The 18,550-nt window shown below is 41.0% G+C and overlaps 1 protein-coding gene across 9 annotated transcripts in view; it reads left to right on the forward strand.

Annotated features, from left to right (window-relative positions):
* The window catches only part of elna (elastin a), a 68,015-nt gene that overhangs the window by 12,719 nt on the left and 36,746 nt on the right, over positions 1 to 18,550 (forward strand). For 8 of the 9 annotated variants that reach the window (XM_078167116.1, XM_078167115.1, XM_078167111.1 and 5 more), the window contains exons 2-5: positions 9,775 to 9,843; positions 14,498 to 14,544; positions 15,537 to 15,636; positions 17,068 to 17,094. In XM_078167116.1, the coding sequence (XP_078023242.1) occupies positions 9,775 to 9,843; positions 14,498 to 14,544; positions 15,537 to 15,636; positions 17,068 to 17,094 (243 nt within the window). Of the gene's footprint in view, positions 1 to 9,774; positions 9,844 to 14,497; positions 14,546 to 15,536; positions 15,637 to 17,067; positions 17,095 to 18,550 lie in introns of all 9 variants that reach the window. The other variant, XM_078167110.1, reaches the window with a different exon arrangement.

The following is an 18,550-nucleotide window of genomic DNA, read 5'->3' on the forward strand; positions in this document are numbered from 1 at the left end:
GTAATGTGTAAGGAAGCACAGGCTATTTTGACTACCACACTGACCCAACGTTGTAGAATTACAACATAGACATAACAAGCCATAAATCAAATTTAATGAATGTTTTCCAAAATAACTAAATATGTACATGTTCTAGACATTGTAATAAACACAAAAAAAATATTTAAGGAATTTTACTTACTTTAATCCTGACAAATCCAGTCATGCAAAAAAAGGAGATGAGCTCAACAGGAAGTTTGCAGGTAGAGTGAGTTCATGGCCAAATGACCAGACCTATAAACACTTGTTCTATCCAATAGCATTGTGAGGACAAACAATAGGACCTTTAACTATGTAAATGTGGTCTTGAGAAAAAAAAAAAAAACATTTGCAGGCCTTTTTTTAGAATTGTTAAAAGTGATGTTGTAAATTTGCAACAGTGGGTTTTACAGGGTTCATGCACAACCATGAAGTTTGTCCTAAATCTAACCAGATAGTTTTGGAGCAGAACTGCGACTGTTACATGACATAGAGGACGTGTTTAGAACTGTTTTGGCGCGGGTCATGTAAGTCTTTGTGGAAAGCAATGAAAATCAACCCATTCTCTGCTTTAGGTATGACAGGTGATGAAGAACTGCTACAACTGTTCAGTTGTTTGAGCTGCACAGAGCAATTGGATTTCAGTCAGATCTCAATGTGGAAACTGGAGACATAATAATATCAGGTGTGAATGCAATCAGATTAAATCATATCTGATTAGGAGACACATTTTAATGCGAGGTGTAATGGGATCTTTGACACTGCACCCTGTGGCGGTATCAGTTCTACTGTGTGATATGGTCACATAAATCATTTCTGGAATGCAGTCATTCGGTAAATTGTTTGTTCCACTACGATTTTGCGATTTCACATAGCTGATGGTTATCTTCGACCATGGCTTATTCTTTCATCATGTTTAGCTCTCAAATACTTCTACAGGAGAGTCCACAGCTGTTTCAAAACCCCTTTTTTAGTTTCAAAGGCATGTCTTTCCTGATAATGATTTCCTGTCAGCTTCCAGTGGAATGACTTCACCCAAGACACCCAGAGGCCAGTAATTCAACAATGACAAGATTGGAGTCAGGTCTTTTTAGTCGTTAAAATATTGCCATCTGTGGGCCGTGAGTTTGTTTGCTAGTGCATACCTCAAACTGATGTTCCACTTCAGAGAAGTATCACTGACTCAAGGTTGGGCAAGTGTAGAAAGCAAAGGTGGCAGCAGATTGAGGTGGGTGAAAGAAAAAGGTGGACATACCTATTTGAATTTTTTCTTTATTTGATGTTCCTCACACTCTCTTCCTCCTCCCTCCAACATGCTGTGGAAAATACACAATGTGAAGGGTGAGTGGGCCAGCTGTCACATGTCTGATAACGGCAGATGTGAAGATGCCAGTAACCGCAGTGTTTGCTTCGCTGCACTGTTGCTCTGGGTTGCAGTATGAGTGCTTTCCATGAACCAACCCTCTTCTGGGACAGTGGTTTTGGATACATCTGAACACAGCAAACACTTGCTAGTTTGCCAAAGCATTTTTTTCATTTTATCGAAAGTGATGGAAATAGTGGTGCAGATTTGTGTAAATGTCAGGTGGGTGAAGTGGTGTAAACACATGACAGAGTAGTTTTCCTCAGAACTTCCCAAACTATGTTGAACGCAGCACCTCGATCATGTCTGGTAATGGTCCTGTAAGCGTTTTGTAAAGGACGGGGAATGTCGTAATAAACTTTTGTGAGGTTGCATATGTGAGTGTTGAGTATATGTCATATGAGTTTGTTTTTCTTGCAAATTATTCCATCAACTCTTTGGCATTTAATTATTTAGTAAAAGACCAATAATTAAGCAGCCACACAGCAGGGTCGTAGAAATGTCACATTACTCACTGGCTCGGTGTAAATGAAGTAAAGTTAAAATCAGCCATTGTAAAAACTGTCATTAACGTGGGAGGTACTATGGAAAAACACGTCATTGGCTTTGGTTTGATTCAATAACAAAACAAGTTCTAACTTACGAATTACCTAATTTCTTCTCTATTCTGTCATTAATTGTGAGCCTCTTAACATGTATCCCCCAATAAAATGAAGTATTTTTGTTTGTTTGAATTGCATTGATTTTCTTTCTGTTGCTGTATTTATGCTCAGACAAAATATCTTACCAGTGGAATAGTTATAAAACGTGTCACTTCCTACTTTCTAGGCCGACACTGAGAACATGACACAATACAAAACTCAACATAAAAGGCGCTGGATACGGTCCCTTCCACCTGTTAGCTTGTGTCTGGTGGACTACGTCATTTTATCAAAATTCAAAACAAGGGAATTGGGGAGACCATAACACTGGCATACACATATGTTGTGTATGAAAATGATTTTTATCTAAGCCTTTGAGCTTTTCACACGTTGTTCTTTTTGTGTTGTAGAAATACACATTTGAATCCTCTGGAAAGTGAATTCTGATTATTAAATTTCTCAACAGTTGTGTTACTTTGTTATACTTGGGATTTAATAATCATGTGAAAGTGTGAAGCAGTGACAGGATCTTCCTCCTAAAGGAAAAAATCACCATGAATCACTTCTGTGATATTAAAAAATACTACTGGGGTTTGCTGAGAGATTCAAAGAAATGTTTGGAATCACCGCAACATCACAAGACAAGACAGGCTGAAAATGGGCGTATCTTAAAGTTATAACAAATCCAGTCAAAAAAAAACAACACGCAATCCATAATATGTGTTAACCCAGCTGTCATGTCCCTGTGGGCTTCCACTTAGGTTGAGATTTGTGCAACCCAAGTGCAAACCATAGAATTTGTCCACCAGTTTTAAATATGAAGAGCATTTAGACCTGCCAAGGTCACTTCAGAACATATGAAAGTTGACTGATCTTTCTTTCCTTGTCTTTGCTTAGTTTATTTATAATTTTATGTATAATTTTATTTATAGTTTTAAAGTCAGTGCTCAAAACATGCCTCTCTTGTTTCGTGTGTCAGCTTTGTGTGCAATCACACTGCCCTTAAAAGGAGGACAAAAGGTGGGGCCTATCCACCCACCCCATCCAGGTTAACTGATTAATTTGGCATCTTGACATGTAACAACGTATTCTCATGCAACAGATCATTTGATATCTTACAAAAGCGTTAACACAACAGTTTGTGTGATTTTCTTTGAATTAGCGCCCCATTAATGACACTGTGTCCTTAACTTAAAGTTACACCATTAACGTAAAGTTGTGGACATGAGCTTTTGCCAAGTAAAGTTAGGTAGGTTAAGTTAAGGAAACGGAACATGTTTGGGCATCCTAAGGTCTAGGCAATTTAAGTTACTCTGTTTCGGTATAGGGAGTTCACACGGTTCTGAACATCAGTCTCCTGGGAAATGTCCAGTGGTATCCACCAACCCAACCTGCCTCCTTACTGGACCGATTGGGGCCGCTTCCTTCTTTACTCCCATCAGCGCATTGGTCACGTGATCGCAGCCTTCCAAAATCCTTAGGTTATACAGTAATTACTGGCTCATGATTACATGGAATATGTACAAATTTTGGCTCATAACATTTGCAGGATAATGTACAAACCTGCATGAAACAGAGTTCCTTGGTTGAAACAATGAACAAAAACAATGATCCACTGAGTGACGTGTGGGGACTAACCATTAGCCAATCAGCGCCAAGGGTGGGACGAATGCTGTTGTTGAGCATTGTTGAGTAATATAACAATAACACCAGAACTAATGAGAAGTAATCACAACAATGGCAAGTGCCAGGGACAAGATAGATGCTGCTATCAAGGCTGTTCTAGATTGACATGTCTTCTCAATATCACCCAGCATCACAGTTTGTTTTCACTTCGCTCTGCTCCCCCCTAAAACCCCGGCAAAACAGGTGTGTCTCATGCACTGTTTATACGTATACCCACTAAAAGAAATTCTCTACAATTTGCACTGTATATAACCCACGTAATCATAAAGGCTGCAATCAGGTGACCTATGCGATGACAGGAATGTAAAAGGAAGTAGTATAAAGAGTCAAGGTCCACATTAGAAGAGGTTGGGGTAATGGATGGGTCAACCAAACACAGGACTGTTCCCCAGGAAACCAGTTTTCGGGACTGTGTGAAACCAAGCAAACTCTGAGTTATTGTAAGATATGTTGTCACCCTGTTTCATGTCCTTGACTTAACCTATATAACTTTACATTAAGCACATAACTGAAAAACGTAATATCGACCCTATTCTTGGGTCACTAATTTGATAGATATCACATAACCATTGAATGAGGATTTGTTTGTCATGATTATGCATCAGTGTGGACTTGAAATGACATTAGATTCAGGTGGATACGTGGGTCTCTAATGACTGGTTAGGGATAATCGAATCTGCCTCCCCCATGGAAATCAATTAGAGTTGATGCAAGGTCAGACTGAAGATGGAAACAGAGTGTAATGAGTTAACAGTTCTTCCTGATATCAGGCAACTAGCCTATTTTAACCCATGCTGATCCCACATGGCAACAGATATTGTACATTTGACTGAGGGTTTCCCATATGGACCCCACTTTACAGCCCACATGACAACGCATTTGTGTTGCCAAAAAGGAGACACAAATTCCAGCCTGTCAATAATCCATGTGAAACCCATATGGATATTTTGACAGAGAAATAATTTATTCAGTAGTCCCAAGACTTGTTCTAAATACACAGAGTGATTGAAAGAGAAACATTGCAGGAAGTGTCAGTATCTCACTCCTGGACTATGTTACCTTTCATATCCGTTTGACTTATTTTTCCTGTTGCTAATGACTAGCTGCATTCCTGGCTTACTGACACCCTGTCCACTGTGAGTCTTACAGTTGGACCACGTTCAAGTCCAAAGTGGAGTGATGATAAAGTCAAATCACTGTCAGGATTCCTGTGAGAGCATGTACATCATCACGCTTTTAATGCGCTCAGAAGGACTCTGGGCTCAAACTGCAAAAGAGACAGTCATAGTATGTAACTGATAGCAAGATGGTGAATGCTTGCTGCTGTAATTTACTGATGTTTCCCTGTCTTTCCATTTTGACATCATGTATCTTATAATATTCTCTTACATTTCCTGCTATGTTCCAGTGTGATGAATCTGCCCCAAACTGAATAATATAGTTAGAAGAAACAGCTTCCAACTTGTCATCCTCTAGGTTGCGTGGCTTATCTCTTAATAGATAAGCCATTGTTTCGGCAAGATCAGATCACTAATAAAAGTCACTATGTGATATAACATTTGCAAATCTTCTTTCCCAGGGTTTTACATTCACCAACATCAATCATATCACAGACACTCAGGGCAAACTCTTGACTGGAGTCGAATGTGAAATAAATTCTGTCTCGTCTAATCCCTTGTGCTCTACAAGTCAATCTTGTCCTTCACACACATTCCAGCACATTCCCATGACCTGGCTGAGTTTACAAGGAACGTAAGCACAAGATGATGATGACGATAATTAGGACAATCATGAAGAAATCTTCAAAATTTATTGAGGTAGGTCAGGTCACTTGGCAGAGGTCAGTGTGCACCTTATTTGGATGCAAGGTCTCGGTGAACCTAATGCACTCTGTAGAAGTGGTACAGTAGCACGATAGGATTCTAAGCAAAAGGAAAACTGGAGCAGACACAAACTCCCGCTTGCCTCGCTTGCAGTGCCGAGACAGGAAATCCTCCTTTTGATTGTGAAATGAAGGAGCAGATTTGAGAACAATCACTCTACCCCTGTCGTGTGGTGCCTGCACCTGGGGCCCCTGCCATGGAACCAACAGCACAGGCAAACTGACAGAGACACACGTAGGTGTAGATTTCAGGGGGAAGCAGGAGACATGCTCCTCTTAATAAAGACCCCCCCTAATAAAAACAGGACAGTAGCCTATGAGTTTTATTTTGACAGAATTAAAGACATTACCACCAAAATGTGATGCTGAAAAGGCACAAATTGCATGAAAAATCACCACACTGTGGGAAATTACATGTGTGATGTTAAAAAAATTTCTGGTGGAGGACCCCCAACCCCTTGCTTCATATGTGTCCCCACCCCCATCCACCACCACCATGGTGAAACGAAACCTACGCCCTTGGAAACACACATAAACACAAATACATGCACACCCACACTGGAGTAGATTTTGGGAGGGACACAGGGGGCATGTCCTCCTCAAAATATAAGAACACATGAATATATCACCCCCAATAAAAACATGACGTAACAGAGGACTTCTGTTTCAATGAACTGCTAGAATGTGACTTATAGATGTAACAATGTCTTGTAAGCAATGGCTGTAATCTGCCATAAAAAAGAAAGAAGAAGAAGCAACTACACAGATGAATCAGAAAGTACCAAGACATTTCCATCATAAATTAATGCAGAAAAGGCATAAATTGGTATATTTAAAGTAGCCACAATGCATTAAATTAAGTGCTTGATGCTCAAAATTTCTTGGGTTACGCCCCCCAGACCCCTCACTCAATAAATGTCCCTCCACATGTTAAGAAAAAAAAAAACAAAACCCTACACCCTTGCACACACATTTCTTGCATTGACCTAGCCATTTGATAATCAAATGCAGAGCCCTGGACAATGTTATTTATTCCTCATTTTTATTTGAGCCTGCAGGATTTCGAGTTCTCCTCAGTCAGTCCTCTGTATAACAAGGCCAAGACCCGAGAAAACTGATTAGTTCTGCCATCATCCGGCTCCCAGATCTGGATGAGTCAGGATGAGTTAAGTCAACCTCCCTCTTATCTGTCCATTTGATCATTCATGGATTAATTTTGCCTTCAAAGCCACAGCTGCCGCAATAACACTTCCCATTTACACTGCTGCTAAAAAAAAAAACTGTGGCAAATTCACCTTCATTCCACATGAACATACTCTGTTAACCCCAGACAGTGATGCTTTTTGCTCTAGAAATGAATTTTTCTCTTAAACATAAACAGCCAAATGTTTTTAGCCCTTTTAATCAAGTTTTAGAGCAGTTTTGGAGTATCTAAGTAAATATGGCAATGCTGTCCTTGCTCACTTTGACATAAACAACTCGTAGTCATATCAACACTTTCAGATTCTGCAGTGTAGAAGAAGTATTTCACAGCTGGAAAGATGGTCTTTTTAACTTGGCTGACTATACAGTAGAGAGATGCAAATACTTTTGAAATTGGTGCTACATGACCAGAGAAACCAGAGAAAAAGGGCTGTGACATTTGCTTTTGCTTAAGAGGTAAAAACCTACAACTACCAGAATGCAACTTGGCCTTTTACACTCAGGAAACAATATGGCTGGTAACAAACGATCTTGAATAGAGTGCTGCAGCGATGACGTTTATTTTAGGCCAACATGGAAGTTAGCATCTCCCTGGTTCCCAATTTTTTATTTATTGCAGAAAATAAGCTCTGTAGCAAACAAATGTTTATGATACTTACACATTTTGTTAAGCAAGATAACCTTCACAAATGAACACAGAAGTGTAAATGCAATCGCCAGAAGTAAATAGCCAATGTTAGGCTGTAAATAAACTACACTATGGTTGCCAGACTTCAACGTTGCCACCACAACAAGGCTGTAAAGCCGTGTTCAACGGCTCAGTGGTAGTCTCATTTAGCCACATGTTTAGCTACTTGGGCGGCAGTAGCTCAGTCAATAGGGACTTGGCTTGGAAACTGGAGAGTCACCACTTCAAGTCCCTGTACAGACAAAGCATGGAGTGTGGACTGGTAGCAGGGGGTGCCAGTTCGCCTTCTGGGTACTGAGCAAGGCACCGAACCCACAACTGCTCGGGATGCCTGTCCAAGGTAGCCCCCTCGCTCTGACATCTCACGATTTAATGCTGTTTGTGCATCTATGTGTATTTCAGGCCTGTGTGAATATGAAATATGGGGTATGGGGTATTTACTGACTCCTTTTTTTGTCATAGAACAAAACATCAAAGTCTCTTAAGCTTGTGGTAATCACAGACCTTATATCAGGCATTTGACCAAAACCCATTCACAAAGCCCGTTGACTTTGAGACAAGGGAATCAGGAGTGCTAAAATGCAAACTCATTACCAAGTTTTTAGGACTTAAACCTGCACCACTCTATTACAGTTAAACAGTAAGCTAAAATATGTTACTGAAAACTTTGAGGCAAGAAATAGGCAATGCAGTTGAAGAATCTTGGGTCATATTTTAGCAGAACTGCTTAGATTTACCATTTGATCTCAATATTTTCAGCCTGTAAGAGTATAGTGCCCACTATCTGTTCACAAGTTCTCATTTTTACAGCCAAACAGTTACGGTTTAATCCGAGTTTAGTCTGAGAGAGAGGGGCATCTCTCTATATGTCCATGCGAGCAACAGCCGTAGAGCCTGCTCAAATCGCTGGATCACCCAGCCAAACAGCTGAGAAATGAGCAGGGAGATCTGGGTGCTGGTAAGATAGAGAGAAGTTTACCATAGTTCATTTACACATATTGCTCACATTGTTAAGGTACAAAGCTTATTGAAAACCCCTTTCACTTTCTTCCCCAAAATAAAGGCATACTCCCTTGCTCATTTTCTGCTTCAAGGCAGTCATCCCACACTTGTTCGTTCTCAGTATCCTGTATGTACTTTAATATTTTCACAACCCATCCAACAGTTGATTGAACCTCAGAGTATATTCCTGGATAATGCACCTCACTTATTCTTCCTTTGATTGGCAGTGACTGCTCATTTTCTTGACTTCAGCAATTCAATAGAAAGAATACTGATGTTACTGTGGCAGAAACCCATTAAATATGTCACTGCCTGTTAGCGAGAAGGTCAAAGCCTTCTTCAGTGCAATGGAGCAATATGCACATATTAAACGGCATAGATTTGTACTTTTTGGCATTCTTCAATAGCATGTGTCACGAATGGCCATTCAACTAAATCGGACAGTAATACCTTGTAATGTTCTTCCCCTAATGGCCGCACTCTGTGGACAGAACTCAAAACACAGTGTTCACACAGTATTCGCTAATAAACACATGAACGCCTTTGACATGTGGTTTAAATTAATTGGCCTCCCAACACATGTAAGAGCCATTAAACATAATCATTGTGGTCCTGCAGCCCCATTCTCTCCATTGCGTTTTGCTTTTAGTGATATGAACCAGGTTTTTCCCCTCAAAAATATAACTTTTTGCTTGAGCTCATTGGTCCCGTTGGACTTAGCTGTTAGTTGTCCCAGGACAACTTGAGGCATTTTTTTCTTCCTCCCTTTCTTTTATTCCTGTAGCTGTTCCTTGCACACATTAGGCCGCCATGTCTGGGATCCAGAACGACCATCTCAGGAGTTGCTCTGGGCTACGGCCAGAAATCAGTCGAGAAATGAGGCGAGGGGATGTAGGTGGGGGCTGAGGATGTCCACAGTGCTGCAGCAGCTTTCTGAGAGACGGTCTCCAACTGGAATACCTCATCAGAATGAAAACAATTGAAATTTACTCCTAATCAAGCCGAGAAAGTTTTTCTGTTTTTTTGGCTCTGGCTGGAGCTGCTGTGTTCACGTTTCATTGTGCACCCCATCATCGCTCTGACCTGCCAAGGACAGATTTCAGTTTTGACGTCTGTGTCACAGATGACAAAAGTGTTTGAGAATGTCTGTCTAATAAACTGGGTCATTGTTCATAAATGTTGTTACAAGCATTGCAGTAAAATATAATAATAAAAAGGACATTGACGGCAGATAGAAACATGATGGCTGTTGATCGATGATGACCTTTTCTTCCTCTGTTGTGTTTTCCAGGTGTGTACGTACCACCTGGTGCTGGGATCGGACCTGGAGGCACTGGACCAGGAACTGGATTCTTTCCAGGTAACAGAGCCTCCAATGACTGTCAGGACAGTTTAAACAAAAATAATCCAGAGCACAGCCACAACAAACTAGGTCTGTTTGTCTTTAGCAGAGGTATATTATACTACTGTAGACCAGAGGTTTTCCTAAACAGAAACACTAGTATAATAACTGTTGGCATGTGAACCTGAAATTGAACTGCGAGTAAAAATGCTCACGGAATCTGATTAAACATAAAATTTAGAGTCAATGTTAAAAGATAAAATGATGAAAATACAAAAATATACAACTGTAATTGATTAAGTTTTGCAAACTGATACACAGATTTCACAGCTGGTTTGATGGGTGAACTGCACGCCTTTATGATCATGTGACATTAATATTTCAAATGGTCAAAAAAAGCTCACTCACAGCTGATGTACTTATTAAGTCTTCTGCAAAACCCAAACCATAAGTGCACTTTGTCTCCATGCAATACCATATCACATTAAACCCCGATGTTCACAGTAAGGTAAACTCATAAGCAGCCGACCCGGAGGCAAATGTTGACATTTTATGTTTCTGCAAATCAGGGATATATTACGTTTGTATAATTCATATGGAGCACATCAACATTTCTAAGGAGACAAAGTTCTGATTAAATGTACATAAGCTGCCTTTGACATCAGGAAGTGGAGGGAGTGGTGGATGGCGTGACAGCTGAGCGAGACGGCTGCCAAGCTGCAGGCCGCTGTTCAAGACAAACAACAAAACTGGCTGTTTTTTAGCAAGGAAACAGGTGCATTTCCAGCAGCGATTGAGCCATCAAAAATGATTGTCCTTTTTAGCAAGACATGAACACCATATCCAGAGGCAAATGTGCCACCAAAACCAGGTACTTTAAGCCAAAACATGATCTTTTCCTAACCTTAACCAAGGTTTTTGTGCATAAAGATGACCACATGTCAACTACAGCGTTGCTGAGGGTAAAGTTTCTGTGTATCTGTTTCGTAATTATGTACTTATGTTAGATAATTGTGGTTTGTAGAAATAGACACCAACATTTCTTCTGGCAATTGGGTTGCAGCTCGTTGCCAGCTTTCCAGAATTGCTTACTGTCACATTGAGATATTGTGACTGCCCCTGTGTGTTGTATTTAGGCTAACCAAACGTCCTCTTTTGCCCGGACATGTCCACTTTTCACGTCCTGTCCGGGGCGTCCGGGGTTTTTTTTTATAAACTGATGATAATGTCCGGTTTTCCGTGTGTTTGTGTGTGTGTGTGTTAGAGTGCGGCACGGGCATTATATTTCTGTCCGAACCCGAACCAAGCCCGACATTATTTAATGACGAAAGCACTGAGTTTGTGTCACACAGTGGTTACAGGCTATTTAACAGGCCGGGTGTGCGCTGTGGGTGCTCAGCTGCGGAGAGGGAGACCTCCGTGTTTGAGACGGGAGCGGGAGGCGGGAGGTCCGACGCTTCTAGCGAGAGGAGAGAGAGACATAAAACAAAATAAGATAAAATAGGAAAAACCTGTCTCCCTCTTTTATTTTATTTTCAGCGTTTAATCAAGGCAGAGGCGGGCGGCGGGAGGTCCGAGACTTCCAGCGAGGGCAGAAACAAACAGCCAATGTGTGTCTGTGTGTGTTATGTTCAGATGTTGTCACGTAAATAACAGTGCCCAAGCAATAAACAGGACAGACAATAGGATTTTATTTATTTTTACACTATATTTTCACTGAAAGCTGACCGAATCCGACCCGAGCCCGAATACAATTTATAGCTACATTTCTGACCAAACCCGGCCCGTATGTGTCCCCTATTGGGGTCTATCTGAATTTCTGTCTGAGATATTATTTTGTAATATAACTGAATTTTCTATCCATACATTCATTCATTCATTCATCTTCTAACTGCTTCATCCTCTTGAGGGTTGCGGGTGGGCTGGAGCCTATCCCAGCTGACATCGGGTGAGAGGCAGGGTACACCCTGAACAGGTCGCCAGACTATCGCAGGGTTGACACACAGAGACAGACAACCATTCACCCTCACATTCACACCTACGGACAATTTAGAGTTATCAATTAATCTATCCCCAATCTGCATGTCTTTGGACTGTGGGAGGAAGCCGGAGTGCCCGGAGAGAACCCACGCTGACACGGGGAGAACATGCAAACTCCGCACAGAAGGGCTCCCACACCCGGGATCAAACCGGCAACCCTCTTGCTGTGAGGCGACAGTGCTAACCACCACACCACTGTGTCGCCCTCTATCCATACATATATATTTTAAATATATTAAAATTATAAGGCATCTTTGAGTAAACTGCGAGTATCATTTAAGTAGGCTATGTCGTGGCTGGCCGAGTGTCCTCTTTTTTGGAAATCAAAATATGGTCACCCTTGTTATATGTATTGACTTAATATATATCCTTCCCAATATCCTTATCCAACTAAAAAGCATCATTAGCATGAACAGTGTAAAGCTGTCTTTTTTCAATTTCCTGATTAACAAAAATAAAAGTTCAATTTTCTTAACACTGTCTTAATACTGTTGGGCTCAAAGTTTATAGTATGGACCACTGTGCATTTTCTTGTAGCTCAGTTTGTGTTGATCTTTTTAGTTAATCATGCTGCACTCTCAATGTCAATGCAAACATAGACGTGTACCTATACCCTCTGAAAAATAATTATGGAAATAAGCACAATTACAAATATATTTTTAGACTACAAAGTATACCTACATACATATGTACATGCGTAGTATAAAACATATCAACTTTCACTGCAGTATGGTCAAATTCAAGAAATAGAAACAATATTTGGGAGCCCACAGACGTCTGTATGGACCTTCACTCCATCATCATATAAAAACATACATACATACATACAGTACAGGCCAAAAGTTTGGACACACCTTCTCATTCAATGCGTTTTCTTTATTTTCATGACTATTTACATTGTAGATTCTCACTGAAGGCATCAAAACTATGAATGAACACATGTGGAGTTATGTACTTAACAAAAAAAGGTGAAATAACTGAAAACATGTTTTATATTCTAGTTTCTTCAAAATAGCCGCCCTTTGCTCTGATTACTGCTTTGCACACTCTTGGCATTCTCTCCATGAGCTTCAAGAGGTAGTCACCTGAAATGGTTTCCACTTCACAGGTGTGCCTTATCAGGGTTAATTAGTGGAATTTCTTGCTTTATCAATGGGGTTGGTCAGTTGTGTTGTGCAGAAGTCAGGTTAATACACAGCCGACAGCCCTATTGGACAACTGTTAAAATTCATATTATGGCAAGAACCAATCAGCTAACTAAAGAAAAACGAGTGGCCATCATTACTTTAAGAAATGAAGGTCAGTCAGTCCGGAAAATTGCAAAAACTTTAAATGTGTCCCCAAGTGGAGCCGCAAAAACCATCAAGCGCTACAACGAAACTGGCACACATGAGGACCGACCCAGGAAAGGAAGACCAAGAGTCACCTCTGCTTCTGAGGATAAGTTCATCCGAGTCACCAGCCTCAGAAATGGCAAGTTAACAGCAGCTCAGATCAGAGACCAGATGAATGCCACACAGAGTTCTAGCAGCAGACCCATCTCTAGAACAACTGTTAAGAGGAGACTGCGCCAATCAGGCCTTCATGGTCAAATAGCTGCTAGGAAACCACTGCTAAGGAGAGGCAACAAGCAGAAGAGATTTGTTTGGGCCAAGAAACACAATGAATGGACATTAGACCAGTGGAAATCTGTGCTTTGGTCTGATGAGTCCAAATTTGAGATCTTTGGTTCCAACCGCCGTGTCTTTGTGAGATGCAGAAAAGGTGAACGGATGGATTCCACATGCCTGGTTCCCACTGTGAAGCATGGAGGAGGAGGTGTGATGGTGTGGGGGTGTTTTGCTGGTGACACTGTTGGGGATTTATTCAAAATTGAAGGCACACTGAACCAGCATGGCTACCACAGCATCCTGCAGCGACATGCCATCCCATCCGGTTTGCGTTTAGTTGGACGATCATTTATTTTTCAACAGGACAATGACCCCAAACACACCTCCAGGCTGTGTAAGGGCTATTTGACCAAGAAGGAGAGTGATGGAGTGCTGCGGCAGATGACCTGGCCTCCACAGTCGGTCACAGACCTGAACCCAGTCGAGATGGTTTGGGGTGAGCTGGACCGCAGAGTGAAGGCAAAGGGGCCAACAAGTGCTAAACACCTCTGGGAACTCCTTCAAGACTGTTGGAAAACCATTTCAGGTGACTACCTCTTGAAGCTCATGGAGAGAATGCCAAGAGTGTGCAAAGCAGTAATCAGAGCAAAGGGTGGCTATTTTGAAGAAACTAGAATATAAAACATGTTTTCAGTTATTTCACCTTTTTTTGTTAAGTACATAATTCCACATGTGTTCATTCATAGTTTTGATGCCTTCAGTGAGAATCTACGATGTAAATAGTCATGAAAATAAAGAAAACGCATTGAATGAGAAAGTGTGTCCAAACTTTTGGCCTGTACTGTACATACATGTGTAAAATGGCACAAGATGCCACAGCACGCTCCCCTGGTGTCCTGAGAGAAAGTAAGACGAAAGTCATCTGGTGTAATGATAAATTGCCGGGCCAAAAAACTGTCCATTACATCACTACATGTAGGCATACCATAACTCTGTACTCTGTGTGATTGTTGTTTTACAAGGGGCTGCTGGAGGAGTCCCTGCGGGCTATAAACCAGCTAAAGCGGCAGGTGAGTAGAAGAGACATTAGATTTATGATTTTTTTTCCCCCATCTATTGTATAAAATATGTTTATATGAATTGCATCTGGTTTATCATGAACTGGTGAACTACTGTTTCAGTGTTTGCTTCTCTGTAGGAAATTATATTGTAGAATATTTAGAAATTCGAATTCGAATTAAATGTTTAACTTATTCCTTTATAGTTAATGAATAGTTCTTTCAGTAAATTAACTTTATTCCAGGTTGAAACTACAGATAAATCTTTTCCACATAGGGATCTGTCAGTCATGAAAGCAGTGTTGCTTTCCCAGAATCCTGATTGTCTTGTCCAAATGGCCGTTCCCTCCTTTGTGCTTAATGCACAGCCACAGATATTCTATCTAGTGTTTGTCATTTCACACATCCATAGCAGACATCCTCAGCTCTGCATGCACGGTCCATTTTAGCAACAGTCCACCAACCGTAGGTTGTGTCCTGGCACGGCTTCAGCTCGCATTGGCTATACAAGTTTGACCCTCTGCTCCTTTTTTTAGAGCTAGGAGTACTGAAGCCATGACTGCAGGAAGATCTGATGTGATATTCTTATTCTGTGAGCTGAATGTGTTGGTGGGATGTTTGTAATTTGTTTCTGTTTGAGCAACCAGCAGTGTAACATTTGCAACATGTTGTTAAAAAAAACAAGAAGAAACTGTTCTAAAGACAAATTCCCTGTCAGCACTCAGCTTTGGGTCGGTCAGATCTGGTGGGAACCATATGGTGAGGCTTCCTTGTTACACCACCACTAAGGGTAATGAAATTGTAGGGATGTTGCTGTGGCAATAAATAACGTGTGTGCGGCTAACCCCTGTTGTTTAGTCACTTCATTGGAGGTTTGAGGTTTGCAGAAGCTCAGTGGTCAGTAATGATGATAAGGATCTTGGGAATGACAGACCTAAATAACGATGATAATGACAATGACAGAACTGATCACTGTCACACCTGTCTGTGTTTGACCCTGACGGCAGGAGGTTATGGAGTTGGAGGCCGTGGTGTTGGGCCAGGTGGTCTGGTGCCAGGAGGTGTTGGGACTGGTGGATTGGGCGTTGGAGGACTGGGAGCAGGTAAAAAATAAAAAATATTTGCAGTCACTCCTTTGTTGTAGCGAGTCAATCAGCACACAGCTGCTGTCATTACCCATAGCGAGGCCATCTTTCCAACATCTCAATAACATTAATCAAAAACAGACATGAATGCCTGAGAGACAAAAAAATGTAGCTTTCTATTTTGCAATGTTTTAAAAGTTGAAAACCGTGTAAAAACTGTAACACCTGCATAGATCTTCTGAAATTACATTTGACTCTGACTACACTTGACTCTATAAAATCACATGAGATACAGCAGGCAAGATTTCTGATTATAAGTTTGTGTCATATTTGCTGAAATTGTCACTATATTATGAACACACGTGTCAGTCATGCCAATCACTGCTCGTGGACTGCAGTTAGAAACTAAATTAAATCAAGATTCTGTGACTGCATTGACTGTTTCTCGCCTCAAAAGTTTTTAGAAACATATTTTAGTGTACTGTTTAGCTGTAAAATGAGAAAGTTAGTGACCTAGCCATCATGTTGGAAACAGCTGACCGAAAAACCAAGCAACGCCGGGAACTGCCCATTGGTACAACAGCCCATTATTCCGACAACCTATTGGTCCGACGACATCCCGTTGTTCTGACCATATTAAACCCATTGTTCCAAAGTCCCGTTGTTCCAAAATCATCATGATGTCCTGTGGTTAAGGTCTGGTTAGGTTTAGGCACAAAAACCACTTGGTTAGGGTTAGGAAAAGATCATGGTGTGAGTTAAAATGAAAAAGAAAGTGGCAATCACATATTGGAACAATGGGCTGTCGGACCAATGACATGGACCCGCAATGCCACCAGCCGCACCAGTTTTTTTATTTTACAGCTAATTTTCCTAATCGACCAATAGTCATCATTTAGGGTCATAAGTCAACTAGTCGCCCGCATGTTTACGATATTAATTTAATCATTATATAATATATTTTGGGCGGGGCAACACAATGGTTTGAGTTGAAGGTGTGAGAAAGAATAGTATCAGTAACATTGTTAACACTGTGCTACATTACAGAGAAATTCAAAACCGTACTAATGAACCTTCATTAATATAGGCATATATTTTATCTACAAGTGCACGTCACACACTGAGCAAGCCGTCGTGTTTGTTTGTCAACGAATGAAGGGCAGATGTTTGCCTGCAGAGTTTACATAACACCTTGGGTTTGTCCTTCCAATGAAATCTTGCAGAATGATAACCTTTCTGGTTGACTAGCATTTGGTCAACTGTTTCTGTTTCTGACAGTTTCAGCCAATATGATAAAAGTTATTTTTCATAGATGTTACCAACTGTAGCTGAGAGACAAAATGAAAATTAGTTGCACAGTAAATTCTATTTGATAACATGGAAGATGTTTTGATATTGCAGGGCAAAAGCAAAGCCTAACTTGTCTTTTACTTACTTGACACCCAACAGGACAAGGTGGAAAGCCCCCTAAACCAGGTAAGTTGGACCATTTAATTCTTTATAAAAATGGCGGGTCTTATGTTATATGTGTACATAAATTAAAATAGTTTGTAAAATCCATCCAAATTTGTCTTGTGAAAAAAATTACAATGCATAGTTTTGTGAAATAATTTGGAGATGTAGTCACACTTACAGCACAGTACAGTACAGTACAGTACAGTAAGAGCTGTATTGTAATAGAGGTGACCGCATTCGTTTTATTTAGGACATGGAAAATTCCTCCGCACTACATATACCATTGAAGTGCTTTAAAAGGAAGGAAACAGAGTGTATTGTTATGGGTTGGATAAGGTAGGTGTATATAAAGACTACATTATGTTCACACAGCGTCAGAATAGGGAGACCTGCACGGACGCAGAGCACAGGCTGAAGAGAAATAGTCTTTTGATTGGTTGTCACCAAGCTTTTCTTATCACCCCTGTTTTTCGTTGGGGCCGGTTTACACTGGCTTGGCAGCTGTTTGGGGCGTCCTGACTGGGTGCGACCATACAGAGATTCCACAACTCCTACACCTCTGCTGTATTAGGGAGTGATGATTGGCAGAGCGAAAACGGCCATCAACGCCTGCCAAACAATGGTGCCAGAGCACTGATTAGTGTTATTGTAATGTTAGACCCTTACAATATCTGGAAACCTCCGTGTTGAAATTTACCACAGCCCCTCTCTCCGATACCACACAGTAAATATTTTCCTTTGCTGTATCACAGTCTCCACTGTACGAGTGCTTTAGCAATGTTTAGCCATCATTTAATTTCCGTAAGCATTGCTGATACAATCTCAGCCTACCTCTATGTGTTTAGAAAGATAAGGAACCAAGCAATCGTCTTATTGTTCTGATAACACATGGAGCAGGTTACAGAAGGGTCCCTCTGGAGTGCCACACCCCCGCCCTCTGGTTGCAGGAGAGCCATTTTGTGAGAATGACTTAATATCCAGTTTTCGATGGTTTATTTTGGCTGCGATCAGCGGAGACTTACTTGGGAAGTGTTGCCCTGGCTTTTGTTTGGATTTAAGATCTCCCTCTAGTGCATGGCATAATAAAAGCAGCTCCCTGTGTTTTTTGAAATCAGTGCAATTTGGGTCAGGGCACTCCCACCCATACTGTAGCTGCCATACTAAACCTCTGTTAGAGCTTTGATTCTCTGCCTGAACTCTACTGGGCCCGACTCAACCCGCCGGGTTCAGGGCAGGACTGTAATTTCTCAAAACTCCCACGAGCTTGATTTGGGTTGGGTTCGTTCCAGTTTCCCAGTGTTTTTTTGTTTTTTGTTTTGTTTTCATGAATAATGTATGGGCTGTATCGCTATCAACACATCGTGATTCCCGGCTCTTTTAGTGATGAGAAATGTTATACAGTCTCTATTCAATATACATAACATATGACAGTTTTTGGGCTGTGCTGTTTGTTTGTCACCACACTGATATTTTATAA

This window comes from Epinephelus lanceolatus, chromosome 4, assembly GCF_041903045.1.
Source record: "Epinephelus lanceolatus isolate andai-2023 chromosome 4, ASM4190304v1, whole genome shotgun sequence".
NCBI lineage: Eukaryota > Metazoa > Chordata > Actinopteri > Perciformes > Serranidae > Epinephelus > Epinephelus lanceolatus.